Source organism: Euprymna scolopes, chromosome 40, assembly GCF_053919585.1.
Source record: "Euprymna scolopes isolate OS-2025 chromosome 40, ASM5391958v1, whole genome shotgun sequence".
Lineage (NCBI taxonomy): Eukaryota > Metazoa > Mollusca > Cephalopoda > Sepiida > Sepiolidae > Euprymna > Euprymna scolopes.
In genome coordinates this window covers 18,739,512-18,760,796 of record NC_136521.1, presented here as the reverse complement: position 1 = coordinate 18,760,796, position 21,285 = coordinate 18,739,512, and the positions used below count along the sequence as shown (strand labels likewise).

Sequence of the window (21,285 nt, the reverse complement as noted above, 5' to 3'; positions counted from 1 at the left end):
TTTATTGATTTTAATGTAAAAATTATTTTAAGTTGTAATCCGCATTTTGTATATAACCTCCAAGTGCATTGTGGGTACAAGAAAAAAAGTACATTCTCAGCAATAAACAGTAAAAATTTTTATTCGATTTTATTTCAGCGTCGATTGTTTAACCGAAAATAAGGTGAGTTTCATATTATTTTGTTCCTTCTTAAACCGTGTTCAAGTAAAAATTAAAGAAGTTAATGATGTTTCGATTTTTTATTTAAATATTTCTTTCATGTCATTTAAAAAAAAAAAAAAAGCAATAAAAATGGCCGAACTTTTTTTTCACGATTTTTTTGAAAAGTTTTGCGATGTTTCTTTTAAAGATTAAATATTCTTTAAAAAGAATATTTAAACTTGTTTCTAATTAAAATTTCATAATTTTCGGTTGTAATTGTATTGATGGCGTTTTCTGAACTTGTTTTCTTATTTAAATTATTAAAAAAAAAAAAAAAAAAAAAATCTGGGTCAAACGTGGAAGATTTTTCTAATTTTTAGTTTGTTTAAAAAAAAACAAATTTAAAAATTACAACTTTTATTTTAATTTTTTTTAAATTTAAATTTTCAAATTTGTCATAAGTCATAATCGGTTTCGGTTGATAAACTTTAAAGGTAGTAAAGATTAACACCTTGCGCTATCCCCCCCCCCCATCTCCTCCCATGCCAATGATATTCTAACTGTACGTGTGAACACCCTGAAAACCTTGATGGTAAGAGACGTATTAAAATTTAACGTGAAATAATCACCCATTTCTGGGTCATTTTAGGACGGTTAGTTAAATGTATTACAACTAATCTTAAGGCCAATTGACAGTCATAAAATTGCATGTGATCAGCCAAAATACAAAGAAAAAACACCATTTTTTATCTTCTATAAAAATTAAACTGCTTTAAAGTTAGGTCTGGAATTTTACGTTAAAATCATATGTGAAACTGATCCCCCACTTAATTTTAATTTTTTTTTTTTTTTTTGCGTGAAGTTTTTCAGGCGCATGTATGGAAACGTTACCCCTCCTCCTTTTTGGAAGCATCGACTTTTTTGGCGGCCATCTTTTTTACGCGCGTGCGCCATAAACAAATCTACTCACGACTGACTGCACGCGCGTAAAAAAGATGGCCGCTAAAGAATAAAATGCATAATACAACTCTTATCTCGATAACTACTTATTTCTGCAAATTTTCAATGCGATTTTCGTATTCAGCATAGTCGAAAACCTTTGAAAGAAAATTGTGGTGGTAGACCTAATCTAAAAAAAAAATACCATCGAACCTTTTGCTCGGTGTCGCTGTAAAGAAAGAAAAAAAAAATTAAGTGAAAAAAAAATTTTTTTTTTTTTCCCCGAAGGATTTCGTTCCATAACGGATACGTGCAATATAACCTTTTCGATATTTTCATTTTTTTAATGTCTTGATCAAACTGTACCAGTGTGTACCAGTACTCGGTACTGGTCGCGATTAGAGTTCCCTGCCGAACACCCTAAAAAAACACTGACTTCTCCCTTAGTTGCCATAGTAACTAAACGATCATGAATTTTTATCGACTTTGTTTTACTGTTTATGAATATTGAAATAAAAGACATTACTACACTAGCAGTGTCAGAAATTTCGTGAAAATAGTGAATAATTCCACCCCATCTTTCCAAGCTTATAACTCCTCGAAAAATGTAATTCAAGCCCTAATTTTTTTTTTCAATTAAAGGAGTAAGGACCAAGGTTTTATTTAAAAAAAAAACAAAACAAAACAATGTGTTTTTTTTTTTTTTAAAAAGGTTTTAAACTTCGGACTTTACAGGTAAATTTCTAAAAAACTGTTTTTTTTTTTTTTGTTTTAAATTTGAATATATTATTTATTGACCTTTTCTCTTCAATTTGTGATATATAAACCTATTAAACATAAATTAATTATTTACTTTTTAATAGACATTTCAAAATGAGAGGCGTAAATTATTCGACCCCCTATCTTTCTAAGCTTATAACTCCTCGAAAAATGTAATTCAAGCCCTAATTTTTTTTTCAATTAAAGGAGCAAGGACCAAGGTTTCATTAAAAAAAAAAAAAAAAAGACAAAAAGAAAAAATGTGTTCTTATAAAATAAGGTTTTAAACTTCGGACTTTACAGGTAAATTTCTAAAAAACTGATTTTTTTTTTTTTTGTTTTAAATTTGAATATATTATTTATTGACCTTTTCTCTTCAATTTGTGATATATAAACCTATTAAACATAAATTAATTATTTACTTTTTAATAGACATTTCAAAATGGGGGGGGGGCGTGAATTTAAAAAAAACGTTTGTCTAAAATATTATATTCGGTTTATTGGAAAGAACATAAAATTTCACATTGACCCTGAAAATATCGTAAAAATAGAATCAATAGAAAAATTTTGATAGATTTTTAAAATTTAAAAATTTAAAAATATTGAGTTTAAAAATTGAAAAATATTGAGTTCGGAAAATTCATTACTGTTTTAAAAAAAAAATAAAAATATTTTTATTACTTTTAAAACAACTGTAATAGTTTATTTTGGAAGTATAATCCATAAAGAAAATAAATAACCCACTTTTAACAGAGAAATTACGAGATTTTTATATTGTATTCGCAGTTTCGTGTTAGGGGTGTCAAAAATTCCTACAAAAATTCTGATACTGCTATTACTACACATTAATATTTCACTTTTAATCACTTTTATCGACTTTTTTTTTTTTTTACTGTTTGTCACTTTTATCGACTTTTTCTTTTCTTTTTTAAATAGCATTCTTTTTAAATGACGACGTTTTTACTGTTTATGAATATTAAAAGAAAAATAATTACTAAACATTTATTAATAAAAAAAAAAAAATGGGTGCTAGTGCACTTGCACTACTTATGATCCGCGCTATATTTTAAATCGTATTTCTAAGCTTAAAGTTTAATGTTTTTTTATTCAATTGTAAGGTTAAAACGTAGTCATTTAAAAAGAAAATGCTATTTTAAAAAAGAAAAGTCGATAAAAGTGACACATAAACAGCAAAAAAAAGTCGATAAAAGTGATTAAAAGTGAGATATTAATAAATGTGTAGTAATGTCTTATTTCAATATTCATAAACAGTAAAACAAAGTCGATAAAAATTCATGATCGTTTAGTTACTATGGCAACTAAGGGAGAAGTCAGTTTTTTTTTTTTTTTTTTTTTTTTTTTTTAGGGTGTTCGGCAGGGAACTCTAATCGCGACCAGTACCCAGTAGTCTTTTTTTTTTTTTAATTTTTTTTTTTATATATAATCTGATTAGTGACCCTTTGATAATCCGCTGGAGAGAAAAAAAAAAAAAAAAGAGGGGGTACCACTTTCATGCGTGCGCCATGTTTTATTCTATACACACGTAATCTAGAGAAAAAAAATGAAATAAAATCTCGTTTTCTAATCGACAAATTTACTTTTTAAAATGTGCTTTAGTCTTCAAAATCACATTAGAATTTTACAGGTATAAAAAGGAAATTAGCGTTATAAAAATAGGATTTGGGTAAATGTGCATTTTAATTAAATATGAAAAAAATTACATTCAATAAATAACTGTTACCAGACGCTATAAAATACCGGTAAAATCCATTGAGTGCGTACGGTGGTTATATAAGAAAATAAAGCTGTCATTTCGAGTAAAAAGTTTAACTGCACTCATCTGAACTAGAGAAAAATCATGATTTAAATGTGTATGTGACATACACTGTATGTCTCGTCTATAAAATTCCAGCAAATGAGTAGTTTCCAAGGTATGAAGAAATGTTAGTTTAAAGAAAGTGGGGATCACTTTTCTATAATAATTTAACGTATAATGATCACCCACTTTATGGTACCACTAGTGTAAAACTTGAATTTACGCCGCTGAAATACACATTTGCCGAATTTTTGTTGGTGGAGCGTCAACGTGTGGGTGCTCAAATTGAGCACTGCTCAATTTACGTAAAATTCTTCATATCTTGGAAACTACTCGTTTGCTAGAATTTTAAACGTTATTTTCGTTTTCAACATACTCAAAAACTTATAAATGCCTTAATTATCTAAGTGTTTTTTTCTATAGCGTGGATAGTCGATTGTCTGCCCCTTCCTACTTATATTCCAAACATTCCCAATAGGTGTCGCTAGCAGTAAACAAGATGGCGTGAAGTTTTTCTTCGATAAAATCTCATATTTGATTTTCTTAAATAATAAAAAAAAAAAAAACTACGTGATTTTTGGAATGACATTTTCATGCAGTGACAAGTACGTACATTATAATGATTTTTTTCAGATTTTTATAGTAAAAAAGATTACTTGTGGACCAAACTGGACCATTTATAGACTTGCGCCGAGTTTTTTTTTTTGCCAGAGATTAGTTATAGGTAAAAATATCAGAAACACTTCTAACATTTGAGAAGGCACTTAAACCATAAAAATAACGGTAACATAAGGGCATAAGCATCAAAAAAAATTTTTTTTTTTTTGTTAGTTAAATCCGGCTAAAAAACAAATAAAAAATAATCCGAAAACCGCAAAGTTCAAGCCAAATTGAAATTTGTTACGTTTGAATAAAAATAATTAAAGCAAAAACAGTCGTGTTCGTGTTCTCGTCGAGTAAGTTTTTTTTTTTTTTTTCTTCATTAAGAAAATGAAAGGTACTCATTTTTGTTTAGGTGTCAATTTCATTTCGTTTTCCGAGTGCAGTGGTAGCAGTATCAGAATTTTTTGTGAAAATAGCGAATAATTCCACCCCATCTTTCCAAGCTTATAACTCCTCGAAAAATGCAATTCAAGCCCTAATTTTTTTTTTCAATTAAAGGAGCAAGGACCAAGATTTCATTAAAAAAAAAAAAAAAAAAAAAAAACGTGTTTTTTTTTTAAAAAGGTTTTAAACTTCGGACTTTACAGGTAAAATTCGACGAGAACACGATGTCCGTTTTTTTTTAAATTCGAATATATTATGTATTGACCTTTTCTCTTCAATTTGTGAGTAAATAATTATGTACTTATCCGAGTCGAAATTAATTATTATTAGACATTTACAAAATTGGAGGCGTGAATTATTCGACCCCCTGTCTTTCCAAGCTTATAACTCCTCGAAAAATGTAATTCAAGCCCTAATTTTTTTTTCAATTAAAGGAGCAAGGACCAAGGTTCCATTAAAAAAAAAAAAAAGAAAAAAGAAAAAACAAATAACGTGGTTTAAAAAAAGGTTTTAAACTTCAAACTTTACAGGTAAAATTCTACAAGAACACGATGTCCGTTTTTTTTTAAATTTGAATATATTATGTATTGACCTTTTCTCTTCAATTTGTGAGTAAATAATTATGTACTTATCCGGGACTAAATTAAGTATTTTCTTTGTAATAGACACTGGGGGGGGGGGGAACCGTGAATAAAAAAAAAAAAACGTTTGTCTAAAATATTATATTCGGTTTATTGGAAAGAACATAAAATTTCACATTGACCCTGAAAATATCGTAAAAATAGAATCAATAGAAAAATTTTGATAGATTTTTAAAATTTAAAAATATTGAGTTTAAAAATTTAAAAATATTGAGTTCGGAAAATTCATTACTGTTTAAAAAAAAAATAAAAATATTTTTATTACTTTTAAAACAACTGTAATAGTTTATTTTGGAAGTATAATCCATAAAGAAAATAAATAACCCACTTTTAACAGAGAAATTACGAGATTTTTATATTGTATTCGCAGTTTCGTGTTAGGGGTGTCAAAAATTCCTACAAAAATTCTGATACTGCTAGTGCAGTGGTGCAGTGGCCAGTGCACTCGATCTGACTTTTTGATCACCCGTCTGGTCGGCCATATTAGATATTCATCGTTAGTTATTTAGACGAGACATACAGTGTAAATGTGTATGTCACATACACATTTAAATTATGATTTTCTCTAGTTCAGATGGGTGCAATAGGTAAACTTTTAACTCGAAATGACCCATAATGTATAACATAAGAGACAGAAAAGAAACATTTATAATGCGTAGCGTACACAGCTTTATTTTCTCATATAACCACCGTACGCACTCAATGGATTTTACCAAAATACCTATATAATTTTCACGGGTTTGTATTACTGTACACAGATTCGAAAAAGTTGTCAAAAAAACAAATATATAACAAATGTTATCAAAGGCAAGATGAGTTACTTTTCTACCAAACTGGATATATTTTTCGTGTTTTTATTCAATGTAACATGTTTATTCAGCTCGAAAAACAGTGTTTAACGATGTATTGGAAAATTCAAGATGGCGCCTCACTCCCTCTTTAACACGGTATGTTTGGGAAAAGGTGTTATGAATATATCGGTATTATTTCAGCACGGTACCTTCTCTGCATAAAGTACCATCTTTTTTATTAAATTGTTAGGTGAAAGTATAGAATAGTTACAAAAAGCCCTCCCCATGTTAAGAATGGCTTTCTAAATGTTTTAGCACGGTACTTTTTCTGCATAAGTACCATGTTTTTATTAAGTTAGTTGAAAGTACGATACTCATGCAGAGTGATCTGTGCTGAAATGTTATTTAAAAAGCCATTCTTAACATGGGGAGGGGAGGGTGTTTTGTACCTAATCTATATTTTAACCTTACTTACAATTGAATAAAAAACAAAACTTAAATTAAACGTGGAAATATGATTTAAAAAATAGCGTGGATCACTCTATTAGCACCAAATATTATTTTGGCACGTTACCAATCTGTAAATTTTCTTCGAAAAAAAACAAAAAAACTGTACTTTCACCTAACAATTTATAGTGTTAATAATAAAAAGTTCATATTTTCTTATCAAAAAATAAAACAAAAACGACTTCGATTCAAAAAGCAAGTGAGCAACTTTTTTTTTTTTTTTTTTTTTTTTTTTTTTGCCTGATATAATTTTTTTTAAATAAAAAAAATTTGGAAGATTTTTTTTTTTTTTTTTTTTTTTTTTTTACTCATCGAGTAAACAGAAAATGAAATCTAATTTGTTTCGTCAAACTGGTGTATGAAATGAATTGAAACGGAAATTCAGTTCTATCAACAAAACAGGTTTGCACTAATGGCTTACGAAAAATATTTTTATTTTAATATTTTTATAATTGGCGATGTTAATTTATTTTAATAACATAGAAACATCCCTTGACTCTAAGGATGGGTTGTCTGAAAATTTCAAATGAATTGGTAATGTAGAAATATGGTTTTATCGACTTTGAACGAACCAAGAATTACATTTTTATATATATAGATATATTTAAATATTTGTAGGGATTCTCAGTTTCTAATACAGCGTTCTAGAATAAAAATTGAATGCGCGTGTGAAAACTACGGAATGCATTGAATTAAAGATCTTAATATCATAGCCCTTAAATTGATAAATGAAAAATCCTTTACATTAGAGGGGTGTGCATGTTCTCATTGAGTGGTTTCAATATGGGGAATCCATTTAGAACGTATTAGAAACTGAGCACCTCTTAAAAATATCTTTGTACTTATGCACTTTTGTTATCGTGCTGAAATATTTAGAAAGCCATTCTTAACATGGGAAGGGTGTTTTGTAATTCTGCATTTTCACCTAACAATTTAAACATATCATAAAACTTGAATTCAACTTGAAAAATTTTTTTTTTTTTTTCCCCCCCTCATAACCAAATCTAATGTTTAAATGTACAAAAATTTTGTAAAAATTAAAACATCAAAATATGCAAATTTGAAATTTCAGAGAATGATGAAAATAAGTATGAATCATAAAATCTGCAAGATTTCTCAAATATGACCAGTTTTTTTATTCAGTTTTGAGTTTATCGGTTTGCTTCCTATAACAACTTTATTTGATGTATACCTGTTGACGTTGCGCTTCTTCATTATAGAAATTCTGCAGAAATAAGCAGGCTCTTTATTGGACGATTTGTCTGCCCACGGATTTGTTTGAACCCACCAAATTGCATGTTATAACTGCCGAGAATGTTCTTGGCACCAAAATTGTCCTTTTGGATCACTAGAATTCAAAAAGACGCAGGCTTGAATGGACTCAAATTTTCACTCTGAGCTTGAAGCAGTGAAATTACTTTGAGACGTTTTAATGCCCTTATGTTGGGAAAATTATTATATTCTTGCACGCTTCATACTCTGAATCTATTGACTTCTTCGCAAATTAATGTTTGTCAAAGACGAAATTAAGATCTGTTTGACCTACCTTGTCCGCCATTGGACTGAATCAAAGAGGACACCACAAGGCTACCAGACTTGTAGTATCCGTCTAGGAAGATATCTCAACACTTTGACCTGCACAGTTCTTTGTCAGCGGAATTTTCTATCCAGCTTTTATTAAAGATGAACTATTATCCCTTTGGGGACGTTACCAGCCATAGTGGCAGATATCTTTTGCAATATGGATGTTTTTTGCTTTAATAAAATTTATGAAGTTTAAAGGTGAGACTCTTGTAATTGTTCGGTTTTCTTCCATTCTGCCAAGGGCAAAAGCCTCACAAAGCAAAATTTTAAATATTGAATTTCAGGTAAAACCAAACTTAATTGTTGTGTCACAGTAATGAACATATCCAAAAATTATTAAAAAAAAAACCCAATTACTAATGAAAATAATTTTTATATACAATTAGCAAAAATTAAATTTTCAAAAAGAAAAAAACAGTTCAAATCGTAACAAGGAGGTAATTTACGGAAACTTTGAAAATCTTAGGTCAATTTAGCAAAACTCAATGTTGCTAATTGTCTTTGAAAACTTTTTTTTCCCTTATTGTTTTTTGTGACTTTTGGATATGTTTATTACTGTAACATGACAATTTAGTAGATACCGTTGGTTTCACTTAGAAATTGAAAATATTGAATTTCTTTTGATAACAAAGAATTGTTTTAAACAAAAAGAAAAATCCATGAGACTGAATCTGCAATTAAAAATTTGCCTTTATTTTTCATACATGGTTGTTAAGACTCTAAATCTTCACCAAGGGAGGGAAAACTGGGGTAGTAGACCCTCATATATTCAAAGGTGTGGCATGATCTTATGAAAATTAAATCGTGTTATTACTGAATTTTTTGTTTTTTGGCCATATCAAGCCTTTTTGTGTTATTTAATACAAAATTTGGTCATTTTGGTAAAGTTTTTACGTTAAAAGTTCTTTCTATCTTCAAATAGTATTTTGTTTTGTTGATAAAAATTACTTTGGTCTTTGCTGTATATGATTCAGATTTGGAAAGGGAAAAAGAAATTCTGATTTTTAACAAACGACCTCCCTGATAAGTGTGAGAGATGGCTATATTTGCTGATGACACTATGCTCTATACCAAATGTAGGAAAAAGCGAATGTACACATTGTCAAGGCAATGTCTGAAAGCTTAGAAAATGATATTTTGTTGAGAAAGCTGGCATAAATTGATATTAACATTTAATGTTGAAACAGATCTTTTAACAATTACAAAAACATCACTGATTACCGTAACTAATAACTCTACCTGAGAATTCACCATTCACACTCCTTGACTTAACATTCATGAGCAAAATGAATTGTAACAAATGTATAGACATTGCTGAGGTTTCAAAGAAGGTGCAGCTCCCTCTACAGCACTAGAAAACTCTTCCCTGCTAGTATCCTATCTTTACAAAGCCACCATTTGTCTATGCTTGGTGTAATCTCGGCTGGTGCATCTATCGCTATCTCTGATCTTGAGCACGTGGTACAATGGGGAAAGGAGTGGCTGGTTACTTTTAATGCATCTAAAACCAAGCTTCTATCTACTATATATCGCCAAACCAGGAGTGACGTAGGTTTAAATTAAGGCTAGACAATCGAAAAGTGGCGTTTACTTTTGAAAATATTAGCGAAAAAAGTGACACCTCCCTGTAGAAAAGTGTGTTGCCTGGGTGTTTGTAGGTGTGTTGGGGGGGGGTAGATAAAAGTTTAAAGAAACGAACAAAAACACGAATCCGATCGGGGGGGGGGGGGGGGTTACCCGGGTGTGTGTGTGTGTGTGTGTGTAAGTAAATCAAAAAAGAAAGCTCGAATTAAAAGAACAAAAAAAATTTGGAGAGGGGTAGGCTCGAATCCGAAAACTCGAGGTTAAGTCTGACGACATACTGTGAGCCCAGAAAGCCAGGGACTTTTGATCAGTTGAAAATGAGTCTTTTTTTTTTTTTTTTTTTTTTCTAGGTTGTAGTAGCAGCAGCATGCAAATTTTGTCCTTGTTGTATAAAAGCGAATGAAATAAAATATTTTTACAACCACGTTTCGTAAGTGCAAGATATTATCTGTGTAGTATACAAAAAAGTTATAAGAATGAGTGAGCAAGCAGAGAAGAAGCGGGGGGGGGGGAGCCTTTGGAAGACATACAGTAGATGTGTCAGAAACTTTGTGAAAAATATTGAATAATTCCCCCCCCCCCCCTTTTTTTTTTTTCAATTAAAGGAGCAAGGACAAGGTTTCATTTTAAAAACAAAAAACAACAAAAAAAACGTGATTTTAAAAAAAAAAGTTTTAAACTTCGGACTTTGCAGGTAAATTTCTAAAAACAACACTTTGTTTTTTGTTTTAAATTTGAATATATTATTTATTGATCTTTTATCTTCAATTTGTGATATAAAACTGAGTAAATTATTTACTTTTTAATAGACATTTCAAAATGAGGGGGGGTGAATTTTAAAAAACCGTTTGTTTAAAATATATTTTTATTATTGGAAAGAGCATAAAATTTCACATTGACTCTGAAAATATCGTAAAAATAGAATCAATAGAAAAATTGATAGATTTTTAAAGTTTAAAAAGTGAAAAATATTGTTCGTAAAATTCATTACTGTTTTTAAAAAAAAAAAAAAAAAATATTTCTATTACTTTTAAAACAACTTTAATAGTTTATTTTGGAAGTATAATCCATAAAGAAAATAAACAACCCACTTTTAAAAGAGAAATTACGAGATTTTTATATTTTATTCGCAGTTTCATGATAGGGGTGTAAAAAATTCCTACAAAAATTCTGATACACCTAGACATACAGTAAAATGCACACACACACACATTTTCGCTTTTATATATATATACTAGCGGGGGTACCCGGGTGTTTGGGGGGGTGTATGTAGGAGAGGGTGTCCCTGTTTTAATATTATAAAAAAACACAATGTTAAGAAAAATTGGAAAAACCAATACAAAGCAAGACAGCGAACAAACGTTTTTAAAAAGGTGTAAAAGAGGAAAAAAAGTTTAGTTAGAAAGACAGGCTCAAACCCGAAACATCGAGGCTAAGGCGGAAAAAAAAATGCCCGACACGTTACCCCTACACCAAAGAGACATACACTTAATAATGGATAAAATTAAACCTTTAAAAACACTTGCAGGTGGTTGAAACTAACGCGAACGTTTTCTAGGTCAAACATGACGGTATTGTCGTAGTAGGAGCAGAGAAAATGAACGATTTTTTTTTTTTTTGGCACCCCTCCCTGTACAAAACTGATGATTTTAGGGTGAAGGAATTAATGTTTTTGGCCAATTTTTCAATATTTGTCGGGCGAAGGTTGGAACTTTAAAATGATGCATATCTGGCGAAAATCTGTGACCCGTGTCAAGGTTTTGCGAGACACACACACACACATAAACATACACATTTTCTCTTTTATTTATATATATATATATATATATATATATAAGATAGATAACGTGATCAATTTTTTAATTGCTTCTGTGATCAATTGGTTAGCATGCCATGCTTATAGACAAGGTTGAGTTCAAGCCTTACCTGGAGCAAAGTATTTTTTACTTGAATTTTGTCCCCAAATGAACTTAGACATTTTAAATTACAGTATTAAGTAGGTTTTTTTTTTTTTTTAACTCCATATCGGGTAACCCTATTAGTATATATGTGTATATACTTCTATACTAACTTCATGTAGAAATAGATAATCCCAAAATATTCTGGTTCAGTTGCACTTTTTTCTTTTTCAGGTTTTAAAATAAGATGGATTGTAAAATTTATGTTGGTGATCTTCCTCGTGATGCATCGGAGAAGGAAATTGAAAGAGCATTTTGCTATTATGGCCAACTGAGGAGTGTGTGGGTTGCTCGAAACCCCGCAGGTTTTGCCTTTGTTGAATTTGAAGACTCCAGAGATGCGGAGGATGCAGTCCGAGCTCTTGATGGAACGTAAGTATAATCCGTTACAGACATGGCATGCAAGATATTTTTTCTAACCCCAATCATCAAAGTGTTTAATAAATAAAAAACCTTTAGATCTTTGACAGGATTGCATTTTTACTTTTGATTTTTGGAGGATATTGCAGATGAAATGATTCCTGAGCAACACCTAGTTTAATATAAATTCTATTACATATTTATTTTCTAATAAATAAAAAGTTAAATATTGTTCATTTACAAAATTTAGATGATTGACAATTTTTCTGCATTCAGAAGAAAAATTCTCAATATTTCTGAGTTTTGATTATTTGTAACTGACAGGCACATTCAGCATTGCCTGGCATTGAATGGGAATTCCCTGTGTTTTACTCTCGTATCATTATTTTAAATTTTTATAATTTTCAAGTATTATTCAAACTCTTCTCATCTTGGTGTTCCTTTTACCATCACAAATTCAAAGTAAGGCTCTGAAAACATTGCAATTGGCTGCCATGGCACCTTCCATATCTGAAGGAATGTTCATCTGAGAATACACCCCTTATCTTGTAATGAGTTTCACCCTGCACAGTCGCAGAACTACTTCACTGACAGATGGAATGATTGAACAAAGCTATCCAAGAACCCAGGATCTCTCAAGAAAGAGCTGGATGACCTTGAACTGAGATTAATGGAACATCCCTTCATTGAAATGTTTGACAGATAACTTTGATGCCTAACAATGCAGCTAGTATTGATTTAACTATGATCATCTTGGTGGTTGTTTCGTTCAGCCATCGTAACTTTTGACCTTTTGGGATCATCTTTTTCAATTTTGGAACCTTGTTAAATATTGAATGTAACACCATTGTTGCATTGTGATCGGATAGAAATTTTAATTGCTATATTAGTTGTCTCTGTAAGGTTTCAACATTCAACCTCTAGAAGACTCACTTCACTCAAAAAAAAAAAAAAAAAATTGTAAAATCTGCTATTGCTAATATCTTCAATGAATTCCTTTTAAAATTTTAAATGAGAAAACTTTGATTTTGGTATAGAACTGTTTTCAATTGCATCCTCTGACAACCACCACATAAGAAAATTACTTGCACCAGAGAGTATCCTATATTTTTACAAAGCGATAATTTGCCTGCGCATGGTGTTTTGCTGCCACATCTGGGATGGTGCCTCTACCACTAGTATTTCACTCTTTAAAATCATGGTTTCAAATCTAATCTATCAACCTAGCTCCAATCTCTGTTCCATTCTTGCAATTGTTTTACAAGTACTTTATGGAAAATGCTCTGAACTCATAACATTTGTGTCCCCTTGGCATACATATACTTGACTAAACTGGCAAGCAGCAAAATCCCAACCCTTCATTGTTGACATCCCGAGATGCTTTCTACTTCAATAGATTTTCCCTTCAAACTTCTAGGCTTCATAATTCCCTCCCTTTTGTTTTCCTTACTGTTCTAACCTGCAGAAATTTAAATGTAAGTGAACAGACATTTCGCTGCTCAACTCTACACAGTACTTGTAGCAGCTATCATCTTGGTTGGATCGAGCTGACTTCCTCCTGAGCACAAACTGCATCTCAAACCATCGCAATCCAATTTCATTAATGCTGGGCAGGTTGCAGAAAATGATTCCAATGCTGGAGACAAACTACTTGTGGGCTCAATAGTACCGCCAGGTCATCCTTTGTTGTTCAGCTGTCCTCTAACAGGCATCGAGGTAGGCGGGTATAGGGGTTCTTACGAATGAGCTGAATGTCTAAACCATTGGAGATGTTGAAAAAGAACAAACAGAAGGCATAGGTTTTTGGCAGAGTAGAAACTGGAATACAATCTCCAGATCAGCAATGCAAAATGCTGCAAAGATCGTTGTTGCTGAAGACTTAGTTTGAACAGATGCGCCATTCTTATAGGTGACGTCTCGCTGCCATAAAGGATGGTCTTCACCATCGCCTAATAAATGCGTTTCTTTGTGTCCTGCCCAAGCATATTTCCCATCATGATGACAGACCTGTTGAAACGTCAGAATCCGGTCTGTGCTGCTCCTATTTGTCATTCAGTCACTGCCTGCCCAGTTGGCATGATAAAGCCTAGACACAGTCCCTTGTTCAATACTATTCCAGTAGTACCCCTTGTGTTCCAAATGGCAAAGTGTTTTTAAAAAAAAAAAGATGCTTCACCTTTTTGTAAATTTTAATTTCTTAATTGTAAATGATTGAATAATGTTAAATGTTAGAATTTCTTTTTGTTTCTTTAAATGTAATTATAGGAATGTCTGTGGAACAAGAGTTCGGGTTGAGCATTCGACTGGTAAAGTCCGTCCTAAACCTTGGATGCGAGGAAGTAGAGGGGGACAAAGAACCCGGCGCCCTTTTCACCCTGAGGACAGATGTTTTGAATGTGGTGACCGCGGCCATTATGCCTACGACTGTTCTCGTTCAAAACGTGGGGGTCGGTCAAGATATTCAAGGAATCGAACCAGGTAAGATTGTTGCGTCCATGTTTTTTATTTCCCTTAAAAATAAAACTTTCATTTTTATTTTGATGATTTAAAGAAAAATTCATAAAAAATTAATCAGATTTGTATTTTCAAACAATTTTTGGATGTTTTTGAAATATTTTAAAAATTTAATTTCAAAATATTTTTTTCTTTGCTTTCTATTGAAATCATTTAAGCTTTAAAATGTGACACATTTTATTCTCAGTCTAAAAATTTAGTTACTATTTTTTATGACTCCTAATTTTTCAATTAAAAATATCTTTATCATATATGCATGCAATGAAAAACCTTTAACTTTGTCAGCTTACAAAATATTTCAATCTAGAGAAAACATGATTGTAAAGAAAACCATTGTGTACATCCATATAGCTGATCCAATGTGTTCCAACATAGCTAATGTCTAAAAAGCTTTTAAGATTAATGATGAAATGATTCCAATATTTTAAGATTCCAATTCTAAAGTTGCATAAAAAAGAAATTGATATTAAAAATAGATATAATTTTCTTAATTTTGAAATTTCCTTATGTGTTTATCATTTTTATTGAAATCAAAAACGTCTAAGATAATTCTTATTTAAATAAAATAAATTACAAAATGAAATACAGTAAAATGCATTTCAGTCATTTAAATCTGTTAGTAAAAAAAAAAAAAAAAAAAAAAAAATGGTTTTGTGATCCGTTGAGATTTGGAAGCATTTATGTTGTTGAATAGAAAACCATTAGGCCTTAAAACTCTTAATAAATCCTCATCTGATCAAGATTTTTTGAAAGCTTTTTACATTCAATAATTTTAAATATTCACATCACAATTATTTATTTGATTAATGACTGAAATAATTAAATTTAACTTGCAAAATAAACAAATTTGACAATTATGAGATTTAGTATCTGAAACTAAAACCATATTGTTTTAATGCGCAGTTCAATTTACTATTTTTTTTTTAATTTGTGTATGTGTATAATAATGCTTGTTAAGTCATGATAAATCCCCCATCTAATACCGAGACACACAGTATGTAACCTAAGGGAACATATTTTTGCTACGCGTACCAAGAAACTGAAGCATAAGATAAAATGCTGTAACTGATTTTTGTGTTAAAGTGATGGAAACATTAAACATTAAACTGAGTGAATATCAAAGGTGTCTATACCTAAACATGTGCGAACACGTTGGATCCAAGTTATATCATGAGAAATGTCAGCTTTGGTGTTTCAAAAATTTAACTAGTTTTAATATTAAATATTTTAAATCTCTTGCCAACATTTTAGATTTACCGATCACGGTGGAAGTTGGACACTTAAAAATTGAATTTATAACTTGAAACTTTGTCATTTTTTAAAAAAAAATTTTTTTTTTTTTTTTTTGTATTGATTTAAAAAAAAATTCTTTATTTCAGATGTTGCCCATTTTTAGAACACAAATTGTAAAACTATTTCCCTCTCCCTCCTTCTGTTGTTGGTTCAACTTTGAAGTTAAGGTTTCGTTTAACATTTCTACCTGGGCATTCCAGCCTTGTTTTATCTGCCATTCTCTACCTATCTGTTTGTCTATCATTTTCTATTTATTTGATATATAATCTCTTGGGTGTCTATAAAACCTGAACACATTTTTCTTCAAATGTATTTACTGGGAAAAAATTGATGCATTCCGCAGAGCATCTGTGAATCATTATTTTCATTTTCAAACTCCTATCTCAAAACCTATTGAGACTTAAAACATAATTGGCTAAATTAGTTGTCTGTTATGTGAATTGATCAATTTATTAATTCTCATAGATGACAATGATCTGGAATTTTATTTTTTTTTCTCAAAATGTTTTATTTTTATTTACTCATCAGAAAAATGAATTTCCTTCAAGTTTTGTTATTGACGTCTAATTTTTCCTCTTGAAATATCTCTTCATCTCTTTTTAATGAGTCATACTTTTTGTGATTCTGGTTTTTGCTAAAATACCTTTATTTTCCATCCTTTGTTTGGGTTTTTTTTTTTTTCTTTGTCTTTTCTCGACTTTGAGTTTTCTCTTTCCTCTTTGACTAAAAACATAGTTTTATTTTAAAACGTAAAACATTTTTTAAATCTTAAAGGCTTTTTTCCCCATTACTTTTTTAAAACATAAAAGCGTTTTCTTTCCTTGCCCTAAACCTTGGTAATTAAGATGGGTTTTTTGTTTAGATTTTCTTCGTCCCTAAAAAATGCAAATATGATGGAAATCTTTTGTTAATTACCAGTTTATGCACGCCTCTCTCTTCCCTTTTTGTTTGTAGCTTTCTTGAAATTTACTAAATCTCTCTCTCTCCTGTGTCCGTGCATTGCAGAACTTTCCTGCTACATAAAAGATGTGGGGAAAACCGCTTCATTGCACCACGAGTTAAGATCTCATCGCCCGTCCTTCTGTTTGATCCTTGGGGTTGATGATGCAACAACATGTCAGCCTCCTGGGGCCGCATAGTTTCATCTTCACACAAAACAAAATCTGCAATGCAAAAAGTGTCGCCTGACAGACAACCCAGCCTCTTAGGCACCTTGAATTGACGGCTTGACCACCCGGCTCTCCTCTACTTTTTGAAACTTGAAATGACAACCATCACCGCTACTACTACAATACTACTACTACTACTACTTTAGATCATCTTGACATGACAACCCAGCTTCGTAGGCACATCTCGAAATGGCCACCCTGCTATTGTAGGCATCTCGAAAATCAGAATCTTTCATCCCTCAATCGATTTTTTTCGGCACTTGAGATCAACCCTGTTACACATCGTGAAACTTTCATTGACCACCGAGTGCTGCGTAAGTTTACTACACAATTTGGCACGAGCTTGCAGATGACAAAATGTGCCACTACAAATAATCATCTTCTAAACTTTAGTCTTTTAACATTTTATTCTTATATTTTAAATAGAATGAAATTTTCATTTCTCCCAACACCATCCACTAGTATGAATTTTTTTTATTCAAATACCTCTGTCCATTTTCATCACTATAGTATCAAAAACATAAGACAACTTCACATATAATAATTACACATTGGATTGTTTTTTATATTTACTGTTAATTTAATATTAAAATCATAAGTGAAATTGGTATAAAACAATATTTAAAATATAACTTGTAAAATAAAATTTGCTATAAACAGGTCAGCCATTTTGATCATTTTTATAGTTGGGATTTAAAAAAAATGTGACTGCAATTAGAAGCATTTATTCTATCTATTAGTTCATTTTAACACAAGCTTTAAAATCCTTAGCAAATTCTCATTTTATTGAAAAACTTTTTACATCCAAAAATTTTATAAATTTTGGATTCACAATTATAGTTTGATTTCTAAATTTAATGACAAAATCATGCTGTAATAATTAAATTTTCAAAATCCTATTTAAAAATTAAAACGGTGAAATGAAATTCAACTCCCGGGCAATGACAGCAAGTAATTCATAAATATATTACTCCCCACCCTTTCCTTTTTAAATGTCGATGAATATTAATGTTTTCTTACATATGTAAAATTTTCAACTAAACTATAATCATGTCAGTGTAATTTCTTTTATTCTGTTTATTCTCTTCTATATCTTTATTTTTCTGCCATAAAATGTTTCTTTCACAAAATTGAAACCCAACAAATTTTATGACCTTCAGCAGGTCTCGATCCCGATCTCGATCTGGAAGGAGCTTTTCTCGCAGCTGGAGCAGAAGTAGAAGCCGTAGTCGGTCTCGTGGACGACTGAGCAGAAGTCGCAGCAGGTAAGGATAAAATGTTGCTAATATAGTTAATATTTGTTCGATGCTATGTGTGTGTGTGTTTAAGACGGTTGATAGCAATGTAGGATACTGGGATGGTGGAGTAATGTGACGTGTGAACAAAAGCATCATTTAAATTACATATCTATAAAAGTGAAAATGTCTATTTCCCTACCAAATAACTGTGAATTTTTGGTCTACAGACTCAAAATTTGATATACAGGTTATTTATTTGGGAAAATCTTTTTAATTGGGTTTCGGCCAGAAATTTTGCTGTTAAAGGGTCAAAGTTCAACGATTTGACCTTTGAAAACTATCAAACTTCTCCGCCAATTTTGGGTCTAAACACTTGAAATTTTAAATATAGATTACTTGGACATCGATCTAACTTTTTATAATTTGATTTGAGCCCAAAACAAATGCTAAGGGGGTCGTAATTGGGGTCAGTTTTTTTTTTTTAAATTGACCTCTGCTATCTCTATGAAATTACTCAGTAATGTTTTGGTCTAAACACTTGAAATTTTACATAAAGTGTATTCAGACTTAGGGCAAGTTTTTTAATTGGTTTTTGGCCAAAAAGTTGGCTGCCAAGGGGTCAAAGTTCAAAAGATTTGACCTTTGCGATCTCTAGCAAACTAATAAGCCAATATTGGGTGTAAACATTTGAAATTTTACATAAAGGTTACTTCGACATGCAAGTTTTTTTAATCGTTTTTTTGCTACCAAGAAAATATGGTTGAAATAGTTGATCTTTGCAGACTCTACCAAACTCCTCCCCCAATTTTTGGTCTAAACATTTGAAATTTTAGATGTAGGTTACCTGGACACGGGTCAAGCATTTTAATTTGATTTGAGCCAAAAACAAATGTTAAGGGAGTCGAGGTTTAAAATTTTTTTACTTTTGCAGTCTCTACTAACTTTTCTCTATAGTAGTTAAGGAAGTCTATTATATAGAAAGGCATTACTGTCCATATGCACACTTTTTATTATATACATATGAATATAAAGTTATGAACAGTACATAGGGCCCAAGCAAAGCCCAGCTGAACTGCTAGTATATATATATATATATATAATCTCTTTGATATGATTAAATATGGATATGCTGTTAAGTATAACCAGGATGTTTTTGTTCATATGTTACTTCTTGAACACTTATATTTTACCAGCAACACTTTAAGCAAACTACATACTTGTCTTTTTTTACATTTCCCTTTTTTTTTTTCTTTTAACAGAAACTAAAATTCCTGTGTCATATAATCAAGTCACAAGAAAACAAAGGTAATTTTTATTTTAAATATCTACTAGCTGGACCACATGCAAATTTCTAATATTTTTCACTGTAAAATGTTAGCTGAATATTTTTCAAATCAATAAAACAAATTTCGCTTCAAATATATTATCAAATAAATATACTTAAATTCATACTATTTTAATCAATGGACCAAAATTCAATTGTTTCTGAACATCAATTTTTAAAAATAAGTTAACTCAGAATTTTTATTTTGGCAACATCAAATGAATTCAATCACCACACAAAAATCCTAAAAGACTAAAATGTGATAATTTATTTAAAATTTAAGTAAACTGACAAATTTACTGCTTAAAATTAATTTATTTTGCTGATTTTAGTGCCGAATGTCTTTTATAAATTTAAATCTTTTGTTTAAATGTGTATTTGGATATTGTATAAAAATTTATAAAAAGACATCCAGTGTTCAAATCAGCAAAACTTATGAAATGGTACGATATTTCTTTTATCACTTTACTGTAAATTTTATGGTGCCAAGTGCACTTATTGATCTGCGTTATTTTTTAAATAGCATTTTCAAGTTTATTTTTATTTTTTTATAAAAATAAATTCAGACTTAACCAATAAGAACAATTTCATTTATTCTGGAATCCTGGAATCATTAGTTATATTTTGAAAAATGATTTTAAACAAAATTAAAATAACATGGTTTAATAAATTTTATTTTATTTTTAATAATTTTAAATATTAATCTGACAGAATGTATATTGGTTTTAACTGATTTTGCTTGCTTTTTTAAATGCGGTTTTTAAAGTTAACTGACATCAGTTCATATTCTTGTACTGTTTACATCTTTTATCTTTGTAAAATGCATTCTGCTGTTGTAGTGTCACATCCTATGGCTACATTCAGTTTTTATCCATAAACCTTATTTAAAGGAAAGTTTCTATTTATGGTTCTGTCTACAAGAAAATGTTGTCCTTTCACATACAGCATCTGGTATGACCATGTTCATTGCTTAACTTTAGTGATTTAATGATATAGCTTTACATAAATATAAAGAGAACGTTTAAGATGCGTTGCTGATTGCACAAATGCATATCTCCTAATTATGTTTTATTTATTTCAGGTTGACAGGATTTTAGTCAAATCTGAAAACAGTGGAGTTTGTTTCAAAGAACCAATTGATCATAAGATGCTCATTTTTTTTCTCATTAAGTTTCTTTGTATTTTTTTCTTTTTCTTTAAAAGTCTTAAACAAAAACTCATCTTAAACATTTTGTAAGATTTTTAATTTGGAAAAAAATTTTTTTTTTTTTTTAATTTAAAAATTTCTTCATTCAAACATTAGTAAAATGTTCATAATTTCCAGATTTTTTTTTCTTCTAAGTCATGTAAAAAGAAAAAAAGAACATTTTTAAGTTTGGTAAAGACAAGATTATAAAAATTGGATTCCCTTTGCAAATGTTTACCTTTTTTTTCTGCTTCTGTTTTACATTCCCCAAAAAATAAAATGCTTTACTGAAATCAAAACTAAAAAAAATTTTAATTTTTGTATCTGGAAATTTTTCGCCTTTTCTAAATCATTTTGATTTGACTTTGCAAATCAAGAATAAAATCTAATATTCTCAATTGTTTTAAGGCTTGTCTTTTCTCTTTTTTAATAA

General features: G+C 30.3%; 1 protein-coding gene across 4 annotated transcripts; it reads left to right on the top strand.

The window, feature by feature from the left end:
• The first annotated feature begins 37 nt into the window (after positions 1–37).
• On the top strand, positions 38–21,250 carry LOC145265403 (serine/arginine-rich splicing factor 7-like). 4 transcript variants are annotated; one of them, XR_013864638.1, is made up of 7 exons: positions 38–163; positions 11,943–12,140; positions 14,394–14,606; positions 16,941–17,418; positions 18,268–18,369; positions 19,602–19,647; positions 20,748–21,250. XR_013864638.1 is itself a non-coding variant. In XM_080121229.1 (6 exons), exons 2-5 carry the CDS (start codon positions 11,956–11,958, stop codon positions 19,606–19,608), a joined length of 507 nt encoding a protein of 168 aa, XP_079977355.1. In that variant the 5' UTR covers positions 38–163; positions 11,943–11,955; the 3' UTR covers positions 19,609–19,647; positions 20,748–21,250. The 4 variants fall into 4 exon arrangements, 2 of the variants coding, with proteins under 2 accessions (XP_079977355.1, XP_079977354.1); XR_013864637.1 differs by having other exon boundaries at positions 18,265–18,369; XM_080121229.1 differs by lacking the exon at positions 16,941–17,418.
• Positions 21,251–21,285: the final 35 nt, after the last annotated feature.